The sequence below is a fragment of the Pavona decussata genome, unplaced genomic scaffold, assembly GCF_977016875.1.
Source record: "Pavona decussata unplaced genomic scaffold, jaPavDecu1.1 SCAFFOLD_330, whole genome shotgun sequence".
NCBI lineage: Eukaryota > Metazoa > Cnidaria > Anthozoa > Scleractinia > Agariciidae > Pavona > Pavona decussata.
Genome location: NW_028145718.1, coordinates 421,024 through 445,000, shown reverse-complemented (window position 1 = coordinate 445,000; position 23,977 = coordinate 421,024). Strand labels below are relative to the sequence as shown.

Here is a 23,977-nt window from a genome sequence, read left to right as displayed (position 1 = left end):
GGCTACTTATGCCGAGAACGATGAGGAAGATAACCAGGCCGAGGAATCCTTAAGAGGGTCATCAACTACTTTACAAGGAGGCAATCAAACCAGTGGCGCAAGCGGCAAGGTCAAGCTACTTAGCTTTCCATGGGTTGTTGATCGTGTCCTGGCGAAAATCAAAGAAGAAAAGCAGAAAGAGAGAAAAGCGAGAGGAGTTGATCAAATGCATACTCTGAATGCAGTTGGCGACCTCATCACAGACCAAGCGGCTTACTTTTTCGAAAGTTTGCAGTCAAATTTGATAGATGATCGCGAGATACGACTCGAGGAACGAAACAAGCTGCAAAAGATGCTGACTCGGCTTCTTGGGGAAGGCCGTGTTCCACGCCTGTCATTATGTGGCGTGTCTCTAACCGGTATTTCCGTGGGCGATGATCGCCAAGAGCAACACCGTATTGAGATTTATGTTCATTATAAGTGGAACGCTGCTCACCATGAGCAGTACCAGTACATGCAGAATTTAGACGCACTACTACGACGAGTTGGTGAAGTAAATATTCAAAAGAGACATCCACCCAGTCTGCTGTTTCAACGCTCTCAAGGTGGGCATGAAAATAACTCGTTTTATGCAGCATACTTATTACGTGATCTTACTAATCTAATCTAATCTAATGGCATCGATGAGGCTTTAATTAATCAATCCCCAAACGTCCTTCCATGCCCTAATCCAATCTTTATATTATGGTTAGCCACGAAACAAAAGCATCCACAATTACATCCGTTAACTAAAAAAGGGCTTGAAATTGTTAAAATCGAAAAAGTTAAAAATTGAAGTGACAAATAAAAATCTGAAGATTGAAGTTTCTCCTCATTATCCAGGTTTATTGAAACAGCTCTACTACATCACAGCTGACTCCAACAAACTGCTCAGGAGCGCATACATCAGGCTTCACGTTCAACGATGTCCTCGACTCCTCCATCTCTTGATGATAGTTATGCGGTGGGGACGGCGCAGGCGCATTAATGGAAGTTCCAAAGGCTCTTTTCTGACTGACGAAGAACTGGCCACTCTTTTTATTTCCTTCTGTGAGAAATCTGGATTCATCAATGAGGTAAATTTCTCTTAAAAGATAATCATCTAATGACAGGAATAGTGGTGGACTATCATAATTTTATACTATATCGTGTAGATTTTTGGCTTAGTGGCAAATTTTACTATGAAACTGTAAACACTCAAGACTTTGATGGGATGCAAACCATTTTTTAAAGACACTTCAGTCTGGTGAAATGCAATGTACAACAGATTCGTCGACAAGGATTCATTTGCTATCTTAACACACAACTTACCTTATTAATATCAAATTATAATATTGTTCGTCCATCTCTTTCAGCTTGGAATTGATGAACTGCAAATGTTCTGCACCAGTCTCCTCGGATTACACTCCAGTGCTCAACAAACTGAGACTGAAGATCTGTGGAACCGCGAGGTCCTGGGGGAAGGTGATCGAGGTCAGCTGAAGGGTTTCAAAACCGACATCACTCCAGGTCATGCGTTGATTAAGTTCTTTGAACACTACAGTACAACGGCCGAAGATGATCCCCTCCATATACGACTGATGAAAAATCCAATGAAAATCAACGAGGCGCTTTGCCCCAACTTGTCATCAGCGAACGTTGGTCACTTTTCTGACGCGGCGCTTCACACATTTCACGAGCTTGCGCAATGCTATGGTATAGACAGTCTTACTGCGTCAACCAGCACAGAGAGCACGCGCGAGATGACAGAAACGCTGAACCTGCCTAACACGACCTGGGGCGCACTTCGATTTGCTGAAGAATTTGTTCGAGTCAAATTGTCCCATATGACATCCTCACAGATCACAATTCGACCAGGTAATATTTTAACATCTCAAGCTTTCTTCTTTGTTCAGGGGATGCACAGCCTCTTGGAAAAAATGACTGATCTGTATCTTAAATATGATCTTGTGACTTTCTCAGTGCTTTAAATGAGTTTCCAATTATTTGATCTTTGTGAGTTTTTCGATCAGATTTGTACTCATTTTTATTATTGTTAAGCGCTATGTTTCATTCAATTTAAGTATAAATCTTTTATTGTTATCAGGAAAACAAAAATCTTGAGAAACCACTTTTCACTCTCCTCGGTCTTGTATCTTCCAGTACAGACATTGTTGGATTCCGTGCATCCTGAGACAATGTGGTCGATACTAGTTTCTTCATACTTTCCGGAATCCTGCAGAGCGGATTTGTTTTTATCCTTGATAATACGATGGTGATAAGCTTTGGTACTGTGTAGCGATAATCAAGCCTTTTGCCAGTCATTTCAGGTGTTCCTAAGCCAATGACATGCCTTCTGTTGCTTCTTTTGCTCTTTTTGCATAGTTACTGTTCATTGCTTTTCTCTCCCACGTTCTCTGCAGTTATTGTAGCCCACGATGTTTAGCCTTTTGTTTCACTCGTTTGATGTAGATCGGTCGAAGTTTCTCGTGTTCAACTGGCAGCGTTTCTGGGCAACCGAGCTCGTTTTTCAATCTACCAGTAGTTTTAATGATGGAATACTTCTTCTTCCTGATTTCATGATGTTTTATTAATCCAAGAAGGGGAACTCCTGTTTCTTCCAAGTATGCATCCAACCCATGGTTGTCAGTGGTTTTGTAGCTCAGTCAAGCTGGACCAGCTCGGGCCACGTCATCCTGAAGTCCATGGGAGGCACAGCCTGTTAACATATCTTTTCGGGTGGTGCAATTTCTCCATAGTGAGCATTTTTCGGGTCTTGGCATCCATTCTCTTGATGTCGCTAAGCAGTTCTAATTGATTAAAGCTGTACGTCACTACAACATGAATGCTGGTTCTATTCTTGATTCAAAAGCGATTCCGTCTATCCCTTGTGCCTTCCAGTTGTTGGTCTTCCTAATAGTAGCAGTCGGGTCTCGCTGGTACTAGTTAATATCTGACCATTGTTGGTTCCCCATATCTTTGTACTCCTCCTACCGTATTGTTTGGTGTTGGGAGTTATTTTTAATTTTCTCAGAAGGGATGGTTGTCCCGGCATTTTGTTAATCTCCTACCTATTTCTCCTTCCCCAACTGATTGTCTATTCTCCCATTCCTTTTGACGCCTTGGTTTTTCTCCTACTGGTCAAGGCGGTCACATAGATGAGCTGATTAATTTCCGTTAAGCTCATCGAACTTGTCATTCCATCCTTGATGTTTTGGATGGCTTCGTTTACAAGGCTGATGACAGTTTTGGAGCGGCCATCTTTCCTGATTTTTTGTATCTGAGGTCGGTCTTTAAAAGGCTTTTCTTTTAGCGTTCTCTATCTATACTGGATGCTTGCTTTAATCTCTGCGACTTCGTCGCTGTCGTAGTGTTTCTGGATTGCCTTTCGCACATGTTGTGGCTCTGGGAGCTCAGAGATAGTTCTCCCTTGCTTGGCCGCTTACTTTGCCAGATTCTGCTGCCTTTGTTGGGCTTCGATGGTGCGACTCCTCCGCGTTGGTGCTGAGGCTTTGTTTTTTGGCGGATGTTCTGAAGTTCTTTCTCAGTTCTTGACATTGAAAACGTCCATTTGTCTTGTTCTTCTGTTCGGAATTTCTGTTGGTGTACGTCACGGTAGGAAATGTTCCTCTTGTATAATACTTGCTCAGACGAGTTTATTATTATTATCATTATCATTATCATTATCATTATCATTATCATTATCATTATCATTATCATTATCATTATCATTATCATTATCATTATCATTATCATTATCATTATCATTATCATTATCATTATTATTATTATTATTATTATTATTATTATTATTATTATTATTATTATTATTTTAAATGGTTTGAACCCAGGAGTCATGTCAGAAGTACGTAAATTATGATCATCTGGGTGAGTGTAGTTCTGAGAAAGACTGTTTGTGGTGACTTTGACTGACGTTTCGACAACCTGAGCGGCAGTCATCTTCAGAGTCTTCTTGACGCTGAAGATGACTTCCGCTCAGGTTGTCGAAACGTCAGTCAAAGCCACCACAAACAGTCTTTCTCAGGACTACACTCACCCGGATGATCATAATTTACGTACTTATAATTATCATTATGTGTTAACCAGTCACTGCTTGGACAGGAAGTGAGTTGTATTTACTTCTTCTTTCTTTTAGTTCAAAGATCTGCTGGGTACATCCTTGAGGCAACTGGAAACTACCTTACACTGCACAGCGTTCAGAAGGAGCTGGAGAGGTTGGAGTCGACGTGCCAAGCTTACATTTATGACCACACCGTCAGTGGAGGAACTCGGTTTTTGTTCTTGAACCAGAATGGCCCAGAAGATGCAGTGACCTTCAAGAGGTTACCAAAGGGTGACTTCGCCGTGAATCTGAACAACGCGAATTTACTGCTTGCTGGGCTTACTCCTCACGAGCAGGTCGACATAGCAGAAATAAAGTTCCAAAGTACGCTCTCATCTCAGCTTAAGTTATTCCAAAGGGAGTATTTGCCGTATATGCACGGCTCCGATACACTTAAAATCACCGCAGAATTTGGTAGTATTTATGCGGAAAACGTCCAGCTTCTCTTGTCAACTGTTGATGTCGTTGAGGACAGACTGAGTGCGAATGCCGATCCTAAAAACCAGTCTGGTCAGGCCAAAAGGCAAGGCAGGATGAGACACAAATTCATACCATTTTCCGGGAGGTCCGATGGCTGGTCAGTGGCGTTTCGCACACCACCCGTTGCCCTCTCTGAAAAAGAAACGTACACACTGGGGATAAAAGCAGGCAAGAACCACACGATGACACTTGTGTACGATGAGGATTTGAACTTCTGTGAAGTTCAAATCCCACCGATCAACTGGGTCACAGCCGATGTCAAAGCTCCGCGCCGTGTTGGAGCAAAATCCCGTGATACTGATTTTCGTATAACGGTCTGTTCTGAGCGACAACTGGGAACAGAAGAAGAGAAAGAAGAAGTTATGACGTCTGCAAATTATGACAAGTTTAAATCTGCCATCAGAAAACCAGCGAGCGGGGCTGCTGGTCTGGAGCTGCCACACGAGCTGCAGAAGAAGGTAGCTTTCGTCCGCCATGACAAAACGTCTATTTATGAAGTGGACGGCAAAAAAAGTTTCTTCATTGAAGTGAAACAAGTTCAGAAGTATGATGCCAGAGGCTCCAGATTCCTCAATAACCCCAAGACTTTCACTGACGTGAAGATATTTGGCGTCTTCAATGGTAAAGATGACGATCAAGAAGATGCCACGAATATTGCCAGAGAAGTTTGGGCAGTGGCTAAAAAGCTAAGACCACACATTACATGCTAAAGCCAATAAGTGCTATCCTATCAGACACCTTTTCGAACAAAGTTATAAATATTATGCAATTACTGTCGCCACTGCTGCTGCTGCTGCTGCTGCTGATGATGGTGATAATGATGATGATGATGATGATTATTGTTTTTATCATCATTATTATTACGCGCAGTAAAACTATCTGTATGTACAGTATCAGAAAGCAACACAGGGCGCATAGCGTAACCTGTGAGCCAAGTGAAACTTAAAATAGCACGTGAACTATTATTATTATTATTATTATTATTATTATTATTATTATTATTATTATTATTACTATTATTATTATTATTATTATTATTATTAGTATAAAACTGTCAAAGAAGGACGGAGAGCCCTATGCTGTAGTGATCACATGGCTAAGAACATGTTTATCGTTTGAGATTTTAAGATCTGTACACCTGAGTGTCCGAGGTTCCAGAATGCCATTTCGTAAGGCAAATGAGGTCTTACATGATTTCAGATTGAATATTAACGCTGCAGAAGTATATTTTTAAATTACTTCCAAGAATTATCTTTTTTGTTACGTGCGAAAACGGTGGAATCGATTGACTGTTTATTATTTACACTCTAGCGAAAACTACGCTAGTTCTAAAATGACGCTGTATAATTTCGCCCATTTTGATCTAGGTTGGTAGCTTTTTCTAAAATGTTTGTAGGGCGTGGAGTCGTGTATAATGAGTTTTTAAGCATGTCCCTCCTATCTTAAAATGCAAATCGCTAATAACCCTTTTAATAAGATTCACTCTAACCAGAAAATTGAAGGTTAATACATTTTTATTGATCTTTTGTAATCATTGTCAGTTTTCTACAATGAATATGTATCAATTTTGGACCTCTTTCAATTCCCATAATATCAAATTTTTTTGTTTGCGTACCGTAATGATTCGATTCAACACTCGCTTTTCAGACTATGCAGACACGCATCGTTACAACTCCCAGCGTCACAATTTCTGCTGTTCATTTACCCCTCGCTGTTTTGGCCAAAAGGAAATAGCGCCTTCACCCCCTCTCCTATTAGCGCCCTCCTTTGATCTACCAAAATGCAATTAGCGCCCCTGGTGGTAAACTGAATCATTCAGGTATATCATCTTGGACTGATTTTTTTTTCATTTTGTCTAATTTTTTGTATGTTGTCTCAGCCAGGCAGCTACTTCTTTCTCGTGTCCACTGAGCCACAAAATGTTTGCGTGTATCATCTCAATTCCCATCTGGACCTGGCGATACGCGGCAGCAGTAGGGGGGTAGTCCTTGAAAAATTCCACAACCTAAAAACAGAGCGGAGTATGCTGAGGGGTTTCTCTTCATATACCCGTTATACTAGCCAGTGTTCCGACAAAGCGCGTTTAAGCTGCGGGAGTTTTGATAACACGCAAGTGGGTTCCGATGGCACAAACGGTTATTCGAAAGCTGGTTAAAGTTCACTCAGAAAGCCAAAGTCAGTTTGTTTCTCTTTTTGCAAAACGTTTCCAATTCCACTGCAAAGGCCACAGTTTTTTAATGTTTTAGAACCGACCACAACATTGAGTAGTCAAGCCTGTAACATCAAAACAAAGTGCTTCTCTTGTAAAATCAAATTGGCGCGAAAAAGGACGCGCTCTTTATTAAAATTTATTTCTTTAATTCATTCCGCATATATCATATTTCGCATAATTTTAGACCCTGGTCATAAAAGACGAGCGATTAATTATTCTTTTAATTTCAGGATTATTAGACTTACTAGCAGCCTAAGCATGTGCAAAATTCAATAGAATTTTTTCTCTTAATTGAGTTTAGAAGGGCTGATTAACATATATCGAAAACAATAATAAATCGGCCACCATTTATGAAAAATGCAAACTAATAGTCGCATGGTTGACTTGATGTCTCATCAGATAGGGCACTGCAACGGTTACGCAGTGGTCATGGGTTCGAATCCCCTTCAACTGAGTCTCGATTTTCACAGACTGCAAATGCAGCTTCAATTGCGTACACAGCTGAGATCGTCTTCTTTAATATAGTATAATCTTTTTTACTCTCTAGAATGTTTCAATAGTGCGGTGATGGGTGAATTTCGATACATAGCACTTAATTCTTACTGGTTCCCGATCCTTAGAGAAATAAAACAAAACAGTCACATCGACTAAAAATCTGATTAATTTCTTCTGGAGTTAGAGCCAAATTAGAGCTAAGACAAATCGGAATTAGCTTATTACTGAAATTTTAAAATTGTTGCTATTAATGATGACATTGATTATTATTGCTAATAGGTTTGAATTTTTTTCTATTTGCTGTAAAGTTGTTCAAACTTTTGATACGAAATAAAAACTTATTTCTTAACCTCGATTACCTCGTTTAGTTGATCTTGCGTATTACACTTGGACATCAACGAAGTTATTAAGTCTGGCCAAAGATCGGATCCACGACTGTATCTTGAAAACACAAATACAAAAGAAATTACTGACAATCACTGTTTTGGCCTTTTCACAAACTCGATCTTGGGAGACGATAAGGAACGGGCCGTCCATTCACAGTGGAACCGATAGGGCAATAAGTCTAATAACTATGTCATCAGTGGCAGAAGTAAGGAAAGAGGCCGATGACCAAATCCCCTCCCCCTCCCCCCTCTACATTGTACAAATACTCTCACTTTTGCTCCCCCCCCCCCCCCCCCCTCTTCCGTCCCTCTTCCATCTATTTTCTATGGGCCCTCCACAAAACTGGAATGTCGCACTTTTTGTTGCGGCATGGGTACCCAACGGCTCTTTTGGTGGAATATTTATTCGGAAAGCATTCTCTCACGCTTCAGAAATTCGGATTACGTATGTGACGTACGACTAAGGTTCCCTTGGCGAAATGTAAATTCAAGCTTTCGTAGCGCTGAAAAAGTAATCTCTTTTGTGTTCGGAGGAGGAAGGGGGAAGGATGTGTCGTGTAAAGTGCGAAATAAGTCCGACTAGTTCGTGGATAGTCAACAGCGGCTCGGAAATTCGGGAAATAAGATTCTGTTCTCTAAAAAATTCTGCAATTTAAATTTTCAGCTCAGTAAGGTTAAAGGCCAAAGTAATACGGGCAACATTATCTTGCGTGAACTTGTTGCGCAACAAATGTTGTATTGCAAGTTGCGATATTACCACCTCCGCGCACAACAAATTTTCATGTTACAAAGAGTAGAAACAGCGTCTACTAACAATCGCAACTTTCAATGCAACATTTGTTGCGCGACAAGTTGCAAGGAAATGTTGCACGTATTACTTGGCCTAAAAGTATTTTTCTGAAATGCTCTCGTTAGGTGCTCCTGGTGTTTTTACCATTTACCGATATAGGCCACTCACCGAGCAGATTTCAAGAAAATTTGCTGAATTCTCTTGCCGCTTTATTTTAGAGTAGATTTCACATACACTTAACAATTCACCAGAGAAATTGACGGCGTAAAATAACGAAAGGAAATCTTTCAAACTTCCGAACTGTTGAGAATCCCAACTACTGAGCGCATGTCGAGGTGACTATTTGCGTGGCCAAGGGAACCATACTGATAATTCTACTCGATCGAAACTTCTGCAGCACCGCAGGCAAGAACTTGATTCCACACTGCCGAAATTGACCAATTTACAACTGCCTTGACATTTGTCACTATACCAGACGTTAAACTGTGGTTTCAATCCTCAACTCTACTTAGAGACATCCTTTCGTGAATATCAATCTGACGTTTTGCATTTCTCGCTTGTATCGACAACATATGCTCATACCTTTGGTACAGAATGTCCCAGTTTTTACGAACGAAGTCCCAAGCCATCCGCCATGTTTGCGGATCAGAAGCTATTCCAGCAATAACGTCCAGTGTGTCCTGGGAACGAATCTTCTCTTTGTCCAGGGAATACTTTAGGCACCTGTGGGGGAGTGGGCGAGGTACATAATACTTAGGGTCAGGATTAATAACTGCTAATGTGAGACTTTCAGATGCAACCGAAGTTAATTGTTTTAATTCATGTCACCCGCACCAGGTAGCATTGTAACACATACCTTTGTTCTTTGTTAATCGCAACGCATCTAACCACGTCATGAAACCTTTCTAACTGGCTTGCAGGTTGCTAAAATTTTTTGGCTAATTAATGAATGGTAAATATGGATTTTGGTCAATTAAACTGTGGTAAGTTTACTAAGAGCATGGAATAAAGAAACACCTGAGAGCTACACGGTATCCGAATTAACATTCACCATCTTTATTATCACGCACCATGCTATCCGTGTGTCAGGTGTGAACCAAACCTTAGCTTGCCCCGAATCTCCCACTACTTCCTTTGGTAAAGCAATCTATGGAATGTCATTGGGTTTTTTTCCGACTCGCAGTTTTATTCTTCGCCCCACGCACGTGGCATGATGAATTTTGTATCTTTCTCATTTCGTAACTGAGTCTAAAATTTACCATCTTTCCACCACACGAGACACTTTCCACAGTAATGATCCTGGAAGCATTCCATCAAATCACATATCAATATAATGCATAACCTACAGTCAGCACACCAAACGTCTCCCTCGTACAATTGGAGTATCCGACCGGTGTTTGGACAGTACGGTGTCCACTCCTTTAAGGGGCACATATTTTATGACGTCACAAAACAAGTGCTTAACAAGTTAAGTAAGTTAAGTTTAAAAACAAAGACCCTGTACTTCTCGGTTTACAGGCAAAGTCATGATCACTTTTTGTACACGACTCGTTTTTCTTGAGCGGCAAATTTTGAATCTGATCTCAAGCATTTTTGTCTGCACTATCTTACCTTTGTGTCATTTGTAGATTTCTTGTATATGTGAGTGCAGTCAAAAGAATTCGCCTCTCAGAGGCGATACGGGTCGTGGAGTACTTGTCGTAAACTTGATTCCATTCCTTAATGCCACCTTCTCTGACACCGATAGCATAAACTAGAGAACGAAGATTTGATGGGATGCTGTGGAACGAAGTAAACGTGTATTAAATTTACTCTTTTTGTTGTTTTATGTCCTTTGTCAAGCATTCCAAGGCAGCTCACTTTCACATGACCCCACAAGCCTATTACCTCGCAAACAAAAGGTCTTTGTTCGTTTGTTTGTTTGTTTGTTTCTTCTTGAGTGTCGGTTGGTGAGCTTTAAACAAAAACTCGGTTAATTAAAATTCTTTGTCGTACAGCGTACCAAACAAAGACTGTTCACCGCCTGGAAATTAGAGAATCCCAGAAACGTTAACCCAAGGAGTTTAGTTTAGCCTAACTTAGCCTAGCTCACCCTACTCTATTGTACCCTAACCTATTCTAACTTAGCCTGGTTTGGGTTGGGTTTGTTTCATGTAATTTAATTATGGCAGGGAGTGGTAAATCTTTACGAAAGTAAAAATAATCTGAAGCAACGAAAGAATCTTGTTTTAATGTTTATTTGTTTTTTATATTTGGGTTGTTTTGGTTCAATACTCACGTCTTGTGATCTTGCATAGCAAGGTGGAACATCTTCTTAATTTTGGAGATAATAGTTTGGTCTGAGCAGTCGCAGGCTGTGCTCAGAATAACTGGTCGTAAAAGTCTGAAATGGGAAGGAATTGAAAAAAATTACAATATACGGGGATTTTAATAAAAATGAACGTTTTTTTTCTTGTTACAAGTGCATGCCAATACACGTGCGGTGTAAAGAGTTCATCTGGTTCATGCTGCTTACAGTTGAAACATAACGTTATAAAAAAAGTTATAGCCTTACTTGTCCAAATACGTTCCTGTATCTTCCCATCCCAGTCGCTGTATTTCTGGTGAAATTTGCTGCAGCATATATTTCTGAAGAAATGTAAACAGTTAGGGTATGACTGGTAAGTAATCTAAGAAATCTTACTTGGACTGTCGTGAGAACTACTGCAAATGAACGTAAATAGTTGCAGCTAACTTGTTCTTGAACCTTAAAAGTCAAATCAATTAATGATAATAAGTGAATATTTTTATAAGTCTGGTCGCGGGTAACCAAAACATAACATTTTGTGCTCTTTTTTTCTCGTTTATTCCTCTTTTCTTTCTTTAATTCTTTTGTTGTTGTTGCCGTTTGTTTGTTTGTCTCGCGTTTTAGTTTTATCCTGTTTTTTGTTGTTGTTTTAACTGACTAATCTTTTAAAATTAACGGTTGTCATTTATAGTTATTTCAGTGTCATCTTGTATAATTATGAAAATGTAGAATTAAGATGGCGGATTTAGAGAAACAAAATTGAAATTCTTGAAGTTATCCTAGAATGAGATGTGTTATCCTAGAATGAAATACTGTTTAAAAAACATCACTTAAATCAGGAGCGCTTCGTAAATCAAGTTGCAAAATGAGGTTCACATCATCGTAACAAAATTGGCCGTTTTTATGCTAGAGACGTTAAAGTCGTCTAGACGCATTTAACGTCTGGTATAAAAACGGGACGCATAAAAGTATACTTTAAGCTCAACTTCACTCCACTTTCTGCCCCGAGACCCTTTCAAGTTCTTCTTGGCCGCCATGTTGTTTAAGCGCTATGCCTCGATTTCAGGACTAAACGTTAACTGTGGACGAGTCAGAGCTAAATTTGTCCCTGTAAGGGCGTTTTTATACTAGACGCATTTAACGACTGAGACGTTAAAGTCGTCTGTTACGTGCGTCTAAACGACGCACTTAACTAAAGACGTTAAAGTCGTCAGACGTTAAATGCGTATGTCTTATTTACCGTTTTTATACTAGACGTTAAAGTCGTCTTCGGACGACTTTAACGTCTCAGACGACTTTAACGTCTCTAGCATAAAAACGGCCAATGATTGATTTAAATGTGGCATAATATTCTCATGTGGTACCTGGATAGAAGTAGTACCGGCGTCATGAAACACATTAGGGAGCTAAAGCAACGACGATGGCAACGACAACGCCGCAAAACAATAGGTTTAATGAGCAAAAACAATCACTCTGCACGTGCGTTTTACATTTTGGTACATTTCTTTACCGTCCTCTGCAAAACAACAACGTGAAATGACCACATTTAAGGTTTTGTGGAGAACGTGAACGCACGACGGTGAATTTTTAGGTTTCTTTCTTCACTTGTACGCCACTCCTAGCAATTTGTTTCCTGGATAGTTCGCCATTTTTGTAAAAGTTGATCGAGTTGAATTAATCGCGAAGTAGCACAAATGAAATAAAGATATATTTTCGGGTGACGTTTTCGTTGCCGTTGCCGTCGTTGTTGCTTAAGCTCCCTAATAAATTTGTTAGATGAGCACACAAAGATGAAAAGCAAATGAATCAGTGTGGACTACCTTGAAGACTCCCTGAGACTCTCTCAATGTTAACTGGTCGCCAATATAATTCATGTTCCGTAGGAATGTTATCCAAGGTATGTAATCTGTCTCATGCTGTATGTAACTTGTTAAATCCAAAGCTAAGATCTGATTCAATTGATCAGCCCTAAACACAACAAGATCAGATAAATTAACAGTTTAAAGAGAGACCGAGGAACAAAACATAAACAAAGAGAGAGAACTAAGTGGAATAGCAGAAGAAAGTACAATTTTAGTCTCAAAAAACACCCAGACTTTCTAATTTGAAATAGAAATAAGTATTGGAAATACTGATTTTGAACTGTGGCCAAAAAAAAACCTTACCTTGACAGTACAAAAGCGTCATCAATGAGTCCTGCCCGGTCAGCGGCGCTCAATACCTGAAAATATTTCACGGGACTATCACTATTTTCATCGTCTTCTACTTCGATATCTGTTCTTATTATAACATTTATTTAATTCCGTCCTGAATTTTTTAGTGTGACGGAAAAGGGGGAAGCGTTTGATAGAGCGTTTAGAGAACTTTAAATGCGCGTGAATAATTTTAAAACATTTTATTATATACATAGCTGAACTAGTGCGTTGAGGGGGGGCAGGAGAATGAACTGGTATTAATTTTGATAATACATATTTTTATACATATTTGTTTGTGTATAATATTTTAATTATTAGGGATATAGGTTTTAAATGACCCCATCAGCAATTTGCTGTAATCATATTTTTATCGCGTCTAAATAAACGCTTTTGTTGTTGTTGTTGTTGTTGAACTGGTCTACGCTGAAAAGGAGCATTCTGATTGGCTCCCTGAGCGGTCCAAACTTTCCTATACGGACCACTAAGATGGACCGCAAGGAGACAAGTGTTTCAATTTTGATGAAAACAAAACACAAATGTTTCAAATTAAGTTTATGAAGGATGAACAGTTCAAATCGTCAAGTACGAGTTTTACTTTCTCGCACTGCTTGAACATAAACAAGTTTCACGCGGACTAGAAAGCAACAAGCAGGAAAGTCCATATAATAAAAACCTTATTGAACTAGTTTGCTTGGTCCGTAATTGAAAATATCGGTCAAGTTCTTTTGTTTCGGGCGTTTTTGGACCGAGCAGACTTTCGGAAAATTTGGATGTAATTATAACTGAATGCCCCAACTGCGCTTACTACAAAACCTTATTTACACACGTGTCACTTGTCGTGTCTTCTTATCTTATGTAATACCGGCTGTTGTCAGTTTTACCGTTCTCTGCAATAAGCTGTTTACACTCACTTTGTGATCTGAGTTAAGTTGCTGACAGAGAGCTCTCCAGTTTTCCATTTCGTAGTTAACTCGATAATAACCAATCTGATCAACATTTGCTTTTATCCAACCAGACGTCTTGGACCAGTTGAGTGAAGCTAAAAGGAAATAAAAATATAAAATCAAAAGTGTAGAAAATATATAAAAGTAGATACAAAGTATCAGAAAAAAGTTTCTCCTTTTCTGTTACTTTCAAACTATACATCAACATTTCCAAATTCCAATTCGACCTGGAAACAGTGGACGAATAGCCACTCTGTGGACGTACCACTGAAATTGCCATTTATTTATTTATTTATTTATTTATTTATTTATTTATTTATTTATTTATTTATTTATTTATTTTATATCTTTTCAGAAGAATGTTCTACACTTATTTGCTCATCCTCAGTTAATAGCCCTGCAGCACTTAAGACGCTTCTTGGCCGTGAGTGAGTAATGTGTGGCCGGGATAAAAGCTGGATTTCGAAGTTAACCACAAAACAATTTAAATTTTGGGATCAAGCCAAGCTACTTACGAAACGCTTCAAAATGATCATTTCTCTATAAGGATGTTCAGAAAGTTGTTATCTCTGCCATAAAACAACACAAGCTGCATGGCGATTACCTGAAAGGGGCAAGAATGCGTTTGGTTTTGTTCCACTTCCATGCAAACAAAGAGCATTTTTGAATCAACAACAAAAAAGATAAAGAGAATCAAGCTCTTACCAGATTCCCTGTTCATCCAAACTTGAACACTTTTCTTGTTTTTCTGAGTAATGTATGTCAGCGGTATATACCAGGAATAACTATTCAAAACATTAAGGGATAGTTATTAAAACACAGTTTAGACAGGGCGGTGTTTAACAAAACCACTTTCTAAGCCATTTCAATTTTGCCAACAGTCATATCTAAAAAATGTCTGCTGCTGACGGTAACAAGAAGGCTTACATCCCAGACTAGAAAACTATTTATCTACGTATAATAAACCACTTATAAACAGATTTGAAGACCCACTGAATGATTGTCTCAAGCCGCGGCCTAAGTTAGACTCTGTTTAAATAACTGGCCCTAAAACTCAGTTAAAATTTACAAAAGTCAACAACCCTTGTTTCAATGACACTTTACGTTGTCAACTCCGAGGGAGGCTTTGTTGTACAGAATACACGGCCGCTAAGTACTCCATAACTAAAAACTCAGCACCCTTTGTCGTTGCCTAATTTAATTCCTTTCACATAATGTCCGCGAATAGAAAAGAAGACCTGCTTACGCCTCAGGAAAAATTAAAGACATCCACTTCATGTAAATTCCAGATCATCAGCATTCAAGTTATTTGCTGGCCACAAAATCACGTCTCGCGTTAATTGAATAACGAATCAACATAATTTTCGTTTTAATGATGATAAGCGTCTTCTATATCATTGAATCAAATTTCATTAAGCGATTATAACCTCGCAGCACGATCAGCTCTTTGTTGCAAAGTAATTTTCACTACAGCTGTTTGCTTGAAATGGGTATTTTTCACGATAACAAGATAAAAATCACCTCCTTAACTCTAAATGTTAACGTAATTTATTTTACTGACCTCTGTACAGCGGTACTTACTCGAAAGGGGAACTCTGGTTTGGTTTGGCACCAGGGAGAATAAGGAACAGTTTTTGGTCAGCGGTAGCTTTGAGGCTGTTCAGGCGCGAAATAGTCACTACTGGTAATCCCATTTGTAGGGTCCAGGTGTCCATCACTTCTTTGACATTTATGCCGCCACTTTTCTGATGAAAAAGGGTCATTAGAACATTATAACTTCAACAAGAACCAACAACCGTTGATGAGACAGAAAACTATACGGAGCAGTCTTTTACACTCATGTTCATCCAGGTTTGAACTCTTTTTATGATTTTGAATTCAACTGTCATCTAACTCTTAATCAAATCAAAAACATTTTGACAGAAAGAAGAAGAAGAACAACAACAACAAGAAGGAGGAGGGGCAAAAGAAGAAGAAGAAGAAGAAAAAGGAGAAGTAGAAGAAGTAGAAGTAAAAGGAATAAGAGGAGAAGAACAACAAAAAACAAGCTTCTCAACAAATATATTAGTCTTACTTCAGACATGCATTCCCATAAATCATCAGTATTGGCGTTGCCAAAAGAGTATCGCTTGAGATATAACTGCAGTCCGGAAGTAAATTTATCGGAGCCAAGAAAACTCTTTAACATCCGGATAACTGACGATCCCTAAAAGAATAACAACATCAACCGCTTGTTATAACATAAACCTCTAAAGTAACAAAAGACTTCAAAAAAAATGTTATAAACCTTTTGGTATGAGATAGCGTCAAAAATGTTGTCGATGTCCTTGGGATCTTTAACATCCACTGAGATAGGATGCGAGTTACTTGACTGATCGGCGGCGAAAGCAATTTGAAGCTTTTCGACGACGAACTGGTCCAGCATATTCCAGTCTGGCTCAACAAAATTTGATCCTACGCTCTCCAAATAAGTTGCGAAACCTTCGTTGAGCCAAAGATCATTCCACCATTTCATAGTAACAAGATTTCCAAACCACTAGAAAAGAAAATACACTTATTTTATCACGTGTTTTTATTGTAAGCAACATAATATTTATAATTGTTCTGCATCATTTATAGCAGACAGAAACTATAAGTAAGTGCGCCTGAGTCCCAAAAATTGAAAATGCATGGAGTTTTTGTTTGAATGATCAAAGCAACTCAACCTATTTTAACAAATTGAAATGTTATTCAAAGCCGTGACTAAAGGCTGGTTCCATATGATCGCGGATCGCAGATCGCAGATCGCAATAAGGTCTGCGATCGTCTGCGATCATATGGAAACATACTTCTGCGATCGTCTGCGATCCTGCGACACGATCGCAGACGATCGCAGAAGATAGAACCATGTTCTATCTAAAGGCTGGTTTCCATATGATCGCAGACGATCGCAGATCGCAAACAATCGCAGACGATCGCAAAAAAGGCTGTTTCCATATAATCGCAACGATCGCAGAGCCGACCGTAGCCATACGTTTTGATCAGCGGAAATGTCAAATATACACGCGCGTGTAGGCTGAAAAGCAAACAACATCGCGAACGTGGAAGAGCGGAAATTTTGCTGCAAGCAAATTTACTTCTTCTGTTTATCATGAAGCGAGTCGTCGTCAGCTCCAAAACCGTCGAAAACATCGGTTTTGGATTCGATAACGACCGAACGCAGTTCTTATGTTGCGAAATTTGGCCTCCGCTTCCCCGGCCGATAAATAAAACTTCTGCCCGATTTTGTCCCAACAGTTGGCCTTTTTGTTCTTGTCTTTAAAATCTTTGGTGCCGTCTGCGACTGTAAACACATTCATAACGAGCAACTTCCTCCATAAATTCCTCAAAATGACAACGAAATGATTGTTGCTACGTAGACCGTTCCTACAATCGAACACATGAGCGTTGAATCGTGGGAGAGAACCCGAAATATTATGGGATGCGTTTCGATCGCGGATCGCAAAACTTTGGTTTCCATATGGCAGGGGATCGCAGACGATCGCAGGAGATAGAACATGGTTCTATCCTCTGCGATCGTCTGCGATCACGATCGCAGGATCGCAGACGATCGCAGAAGTATGTTTCCATATGATCGCAGACGATCGCAGACCTTATTGCGATCTGCGATCTGCGATCCGCGATCATATGGAAACCAGCCTTTATGTTCTATCTTCTGCGATCGTCTGCGATCGTGATCGCAGAAGTATGTTTCCATATGATCGAAGACGATCGCAGACGATCGCAGACCTTATTGCGATCTGCGATCTGCGATCCGCGATCATATGGAAACCAGCCTTAAGTTTCGCCAAATACTATTCCCTTAAAATTCACATGTACACGAGAAAAGTGGAAAACGTTTGTTAAATTAACGTGAACGAGCTGAAAACCTTATTGCCCGCTTACGGTATTTACGCGTTTCATTTCTTCCTTTGTTCGATTTTGTAGAGTCTATTGATATCTTTCTGCCTTTCAAACTAGCTGTCAAGTTATAGCCTTCATTGCGCAGTTTTTTTGTTTTCTGTCCTGATATTTGGCTGACCTGATGAGCTAGTTCATGTGTGACAGTCTCACACACTGCTTGTTGAAGGTCATCCGATGTCTTGACAGGATCATAAAGAACCATTGCAGCGGAAAATCCGATCAGACCCCAGTTTTCTTCAGCACCTGTACTAAAGTCAGGAAAGGCAACTAGGTCTGCAGAGAGGCAACAAAAATTGAAAGAGAAATTAGGGACTCTTCCTTGAGATTTATGAATTAATGGTCACCGAAATAAACAGAACGAGGTTCAAGCCTCATACAAAAACAACAATCAGGAAAAACAGGTAAGTTAAGGGTGATTCACTCTGCGATATTTACGCTCTTATTTTTTAACTTACTGCCATTAACGAGTTTTTTTTTTTTTTACTTGCTTCTTTGTTTGTTTGCTAGTTATATTTGTTTTGTTTTATTTTGTTGAGTCGTAATAGTTGAAAAGATGGTAATGCCAGTAATGTAAAAAAGCGCAATAGCGCAATACAAGTATTAAATATTATTATTATTATTATTATTATTTGTAACCGCCAGAGGCAAACACTTCTATTCACGCAATTTATTCTAAACTCTCTTCACTTTGTCGACTGCCCGGGAGGGCTGAACATGGTAGCTTAACAGTGTTACTGACGAGGCGAAGAAGGTTTAAACTGAAACATACAAACAAAGTCAACTTACAAAATGTACCAACTATAAGGTAAACAAACTGATAAAACCGATCGAAAATACAGCACACTTACATTGTTGTGGCGCGTTTAGACGAAACTTCCAGAGGAAATTGCTAGCAGACTGCAGTAACTGCGGATAGCTACGCGAAGCGCGTCTCGTTGAAAGTTCAACGTAAAATGAACAGAAAATGTCATTTCAACAAAGTGTCACTTGCAAAATGCAAGTTATTAACCTAAATTCCCGCGCAAAAACAGGCCCAAGGGAATACTAATTGAGGCCACTATAACAATCGGGTGTTAGATCCAACATTATTATTATTATTATTATTATTATTATTATTATTATTATTATTATTATTATTATTATTATTATTATTATTATTATTATTATTATTATTATGTACACAAGTAGCAGAAAATATTAATGCCATAATACATGGTCTGTTTATGACCATTTATACAGACACGTGAACGCCTTTTTTCTTTCCTGAGAGCAGGACTGGTCACAAATTTTAAATCACATCACCTAACGACACTAAACGTTTGGTTTTTCATACTGGTAGTAGTTCCAAAATAGATCACACAGAACGTACTGTCATATTTTCTCAGTAGCTTTCTTTTAAAGGATTGGCCGCACCTTCTATTGTGAAACAATCTCTGTACCATTCTTTTTTTTCTAGTTATCCGGGAAGCCAAACCTTTCAATCTCTTTCTTTGTTTCTTTCCTACGTAGAGAGCATGTTTCAGTTATCCTGAGTTGTACGAGTTGTCTGTTGTTGAATTACTAAAAGAAGATTAATTAGGCCATATTCAGCCATCATAAAGTGATTTCCAAAAGATTGGATGTGTTTGTCCCTTTTTACGCCTGATTGTTGCGTCACCTATAATTAATGATTCTCTACTACATTGAATTTCTTAAGGAAGGCGCGAAGGAGTGAAGAAAAAATTAAAGAGTGAATTTCACTGATGGACGAATGATTTTATTTCAGAAATATTGATGTATGTTGCTTGCCTTGCCTCAGTTAAATTGTAGCATAAGCTCCTTACCTTGCTTAGGAAGAGGAAAGTTTGTCTTGAAAAAATTCTCGTAATTTGAAAGAGTTTTTACAGCGATGTCCAAAGCATAGGCTCCCTGTGAGAGCTGTGGAGGAGGGGCCCAAATTCGAACCTGGGAGACAAATATAAAAAAATTGAGACTGGAAAATGATAAAAGATTTAGAAAATTCATGAAATATAAAACCAAAAACGAATGACATGCCCGGTAAGTCTGAACAGGGCCTTTGTTACCTTGATGCCCCTGGTTGTGTTTTTTTCCATGTATTGAAAGTCACTCACTACAAACGCCACTAAGTACGTGCTCATTTTGACTGATTCCTCGAAGTGATCCGCGTACAAATCGTCTCCAATTTGAACCTTTATTGAAGAGAAAAAAAAGCATCAATAAAGTTGTTATTTATTGTGGGAGTATTGAAATGAAAGGTATTAATCATTAGCACTTTTTTTATTCTTCATTACAGAATTTTGAAATTAAATAATAATTTTGGGAATTTCCACTTCCACTATGGGACTCTATTGCGTTAAATGTGGCTCCGCAGGAGAGAGATTGTTACGTCTTACTTCGATTCGTTATTGCCATTAGCCAAACCACACCTCTGCCAGAGATAAAAGCTCAAAATTCCCTAAAGCTCAAGACTACAATGAATTCTACCTTCTACGCGTTTCCCAGCACTCAGCAAATCCTATTCATTTGTGGTTGTTATATCAGTAGAGTTGTGATCTCATTGGCCGTTTTTATGCTAGAGGACGCATTATCCGTCAGGACGAACTTGGGAAAATATTCGTTATTCGTAGGGTTATTCTTCTCTAGTATAAAGACGGGCACAAGACACATTATCCGTCTGGACGAACTATCTTCCATTGTACGTCTTGAATGACGCACAACGGAAGATAGTTCGTCCAGACGGATAATGCGTCTTGTGCCCGTCTTTATACTGACTAGACAGTGTTACTAGAGACGAATAACCAGACGAATAACAAATGTTTTTCCCAAGTTCGTCCAGACGATTAATGCGTCCTCTAGCATAAATTGGCCACTCTCTCAGAAACCTTCCAGAGAATTACTCCAAGTTGACCATTCACAATGATTTTCACGCAACTCAAAGTTGTGATTCGGCCGGAATCCAGTCCGGTGGTCTGGCTAGCCGTAGTTTACATCAACCTTTAGGGTTTAAGAGCATTCTTATAGCTTACCGTTTTGACAATGGGCATATTGGACAGAGCCCTGTACTCTCCTTGCCTAATTATGGTAATTGTAAATGTTGCCTTCATTGCAGGCTCATCAAAGCAAGGAAAAGCCTTGCGAGCGTCATTAGGCTCAAAAAATGTGGCGGCTAAATATCTGAAAATAAAAAACATTAGCTTTACTACTCATTTTCCTGATCAGATTGGCCTTCAAACGAGGTTAACAGGGTGAACGTCGCTTTCCTTAACTTCTGTTCTGTTCCGATTAGCGGTTTCGGTGTTTATCAGATAAAAGAGCTCTGGGCGCGGCAAGTTAACTGACAGTCTAGGCCTTCAGGGCTAGGTTCATAAAGCGTCTTATCAAAAGTGGAGTTTTCTATGGTCTCGTTTCCAGCCCTCCGAAGGATTTTCTTGCACTCTCTTTCTATTTCCCATGATCCTCAGTAAACCTCTTTCAAACGAGTCATTCAAGAAAACTCCCACTTATCTTAAGATTCTTTATGCAACCGGGCCCAGATCCCATTACAAACTGCACGGTCGGAATGCAATCGTATAATGGGCATATAGGAAACAAAAAATATGAATTATGCCATGAAAGTAGGGTTAATGAAAACAGATCGTTATGCAGCATCATGATTCATCATGTTCCATGCTCGTGACAGGATGAATATTACATTTCATTAGCGAGATCTTTATTTGTCGGCTACCTCAGTAACCTTTACCTTGCTTCCAGGGGAACCCTGGCTGAATCAGTTTAGGAAGGGAAACCACACCAGAGACAGAGACGTGACTTGGGGATGAATTGGTTTAGTGTTAGTTGAAAAAAGTGAATATAACAGCTGTGGAAATAAACTAGGGCAATAACAAGTGGTTACCATGGTTAATTGGCTTTTAAAAAATCATCACCTTTGGCGGCGGTCAGCTGGTCACGTGGTGACTCGTGATCATCGCCCCAACAGAGTGACAAAATAATCCAAATATTTGGTTTTATCAGCTGCGTTTTAACATTCTAGACCTGACGTTTCGAGCGTTGTTAAAACCAAATATTCCTTCCGTTATTTCACAGCTCTATAGTTTCTTTAAGCTAAGCCCCTGTTCCAAACAAAACAATAGGCTGACCCCGTGGGATTTTACTGATGCGTATTCATGCGTGTGTCGGAGCGACAATACTTCAAGTAAACTATGCAATAGCTTAAATAATGTCTTTAAACAAGTCAATAATGACATGTAAAAATTGCAGTCTCCACTCAACCGGGAATCGCTAAATTTCGATCGCTCTCAAAGCTAAGATCTTCCTTTCTCTCTGGACGTAAACAGCATGAAACAGTTCTACAAAATAAAGATGTCATTTTCGGCATTTTTCTCGCCCAATTCATAAATTTATTTGTCACTTTAACTGCCTGATTTTCTTCATAATCAAAGAAAACATTCATCCGGGAGGAAAGTTCTTGAACAGTCTTTTCATATTCCATATTCCACGTCATATTCCATGGCTTATGTAGACGCTGCCACAAAACAGAAGGGTTTAAACCATTTCTTTTATTTTAATATTCACACGCCGTACGGTTGTTTTCCATTAAATTAAGGATATGGTCTTAAAGTGTGAATGTAAATTTATCTATAATTTGCAATTTCAGTGAGGGTCAACAACAGCTGATTATTTAGTTAACTTTAACATTGCTCCTTTACTCTGTACTCACCTCTTTTCTCCGCTCTCAGTGGTGTAAGAACTTCTGTAGAATCCAAGGAGATCATCTGTTAGCGGATATTCAAATTCGATGTAAATCTCGTAGATTTGTTGTGGAGTAAGATTCTTATTCACTTCAATAAGGAACATTTCCAGAGTCTCATTTTGCATCGTCCTTGTCACATGCAGTTTGGTAGCTCTGTGTGTTCGATATTCTCTTTCAATCATTTCTTCATCTTTCTTAATTTCTAGCACTCCTTCAGGAACATCGTTGTCTTGTTTCTTTTCAAATACCTCTGTCTTAGTAACGTTCATCTCTCTCAAATGCACAATAACCTTGTTTGTAGTATGCGCACAATTAACTCGTATGCTTACCCTTCCGTTTACGCGAAATAACTTCAGATCAGTTTGCAAAGTAATTTTATAATTACTCGGAAATAAAGTCTGAGGAAGTCGTAAACTATGCCAGGGAAATTTGCCATCCTCATCAGAATTCTTATGATTTAGCGTCTTGGGCCGTGATGACACATCAAATTCCGCTATCACTGATGAACTTTCCAAAAGAACAATCGATAGAAAGACGCAAAAGAACGAGCCAAAAACTTGATACATGTCGAACTTGAATACCAGACGATATATGCTGAGTTATTCACAAAAGACACAAACCACGATGCGTTGTTTTTGGGAGTAAATGCACAACTCGCAGTACAGACTGCCTATGAAATGAGGACCACGGACCGGAACTGGGTATGAGCCAAAACAAAGGACACTAATAATAGCCGTTCATTCACAAATCCAAGTGAAAAGGAGATAAATGAGGTTTTCCCTTTGTAGTTTATCTCCTGAAGAGGATCACATGCAAGGTAGGACTCGACATGAGGTCAGCCGGATTCTTGGAGCACCTTATCAACGAGATCCTACGAAATAAGCGATATTTGACGCCAAATGCTACTTGGTGAAAGTTGGATATAATTGCAATTGCAGATTTCAATATTTTATATAATATTAATTTACATAATCAATTATTTTACTGTAATTTTGAAAAAATAAAACTGAATTGAAATTGACAGTTCAACAAAGCGGTCTTGAAGTCCAATGTTTGCAACAATTGTCAGGGAGGAAAATTATTTTGTTTAATTTTCTTTCGTTGTTTTAAAACGAAATAAAAAAATCATGACAAAAGCCAACATAGAAAACATTTGTCTAGGTTCAGTATTTCAGATCAGAAAACCGAAACTCGTGCCTGTTGAACTCGCTTGGTCGTAAACTGTTTTGTTTATTCACTTGTCAAATCCAAGAGGCCATCCTAGCGCTAGGATCTTCCTAGCCGAGAGATAAGACTGATCCTGGCACCATGTAAACTACCTTCGCTCGGAAGATCTTACTACTAGGAAAAAAAAACAAACATTGAGGTAGCCGGGC

At 39.1% G+C, this 23,977-nt stretch overlaps 2 protein-coding genes across 2 annotated transcripts in view; one reads left to right on the top strand and one right to left on the bottom strand.

Annotated features, from left to right (window-relative positions):
- LOC146453434 (uncharacterized) overlaps window positions 1-6,131 on the top strand; it is a 17,022-nt gene extending 10,891 nt beyond the window's left edge. The window contains exons 8-11 of the mRNA XM_085096605.1: window positions 1-584; window positions 862-1,094; window positions 1,374-1,875; window positions 4,154-6,131. The exon at window positions 1-584 is cut by the window's left edge and continues 447 nt beyond it. Of these exons, the coding sequence (XP_084952731.1) occupies window positions 1-584; window positions 862-1,094; window positions 1,374-1,875; window positions 4,154-5,310 (2,476 nt within the window). The 3' untranslated portion in view covers window positions 5,311-6,131. The remainder of the gene's footprint in view (window positions 585-861; window positions 1,095-1,373; window positions 1,876-4,153) is intronic.
- Window positions 6,097-23,977, bottom strand: LOC146453433 (glutamyl aminopeptidase-like). The gene is made up of 18 exons (XM_085096609.1): window positions 22,569-23,977; window positions 20,878-21,025; window positions 19,915-20,040; window positions 19,675-19,795; window positions 17,970-18,124; window positions 16,197-16,445; window positions 15,984-16,115; window positions 15,491-15,654; window positions 14,615-14,694; window positions 13,877-14,004; window positions 12,936-12,991; window positions 12,591-12,738; window positions 11,038-11,111; window positions 10,762-10,866; window positions 10,095-10,262; window positions 9,066-9,206; window positions 7,667-7,748; window positions 6,097-6,605 (listed from the first exon to the last, which is right to left on the bottom strand). The coding sequence occupies exons 1-18, from the start codon at window positions 23,165-23,167 to the stop codon at window positions 6,456-6,458; spliced, it is 2,826 nt and encodes a 941-aa protein (XP_084952735.1). The 5' UTR covers window positions 23,168-23,977; the 3' UTR covers window positions 6,097-6,455.

Excerpts from the sequence above, each read along its gene's own strand:
- LOC146453433 (XM_085096609.1), bottom strand. The coding sequence starts at position 23,167 with ATGTATCAAGTTTTTGGCTCGTTCTTTTGCGTCTTTCTATCGATTGTT. Across the intron at positions 16,446-17,969 it reads CACATGAACTAGCTCATCAG|TGGTTTGGAAATCTTGTTAC; the intron begins GTCAGCCAAATA and ends TTTCTTTTCTAG. Across the intron at positions 10,263-10,761 it reads GCTATGCAAGATCACAAGAC|CATCCCATCAAATCTTCGTT; the intron begins GTGAGTATTGAA and ends TTCGTTCCACAG.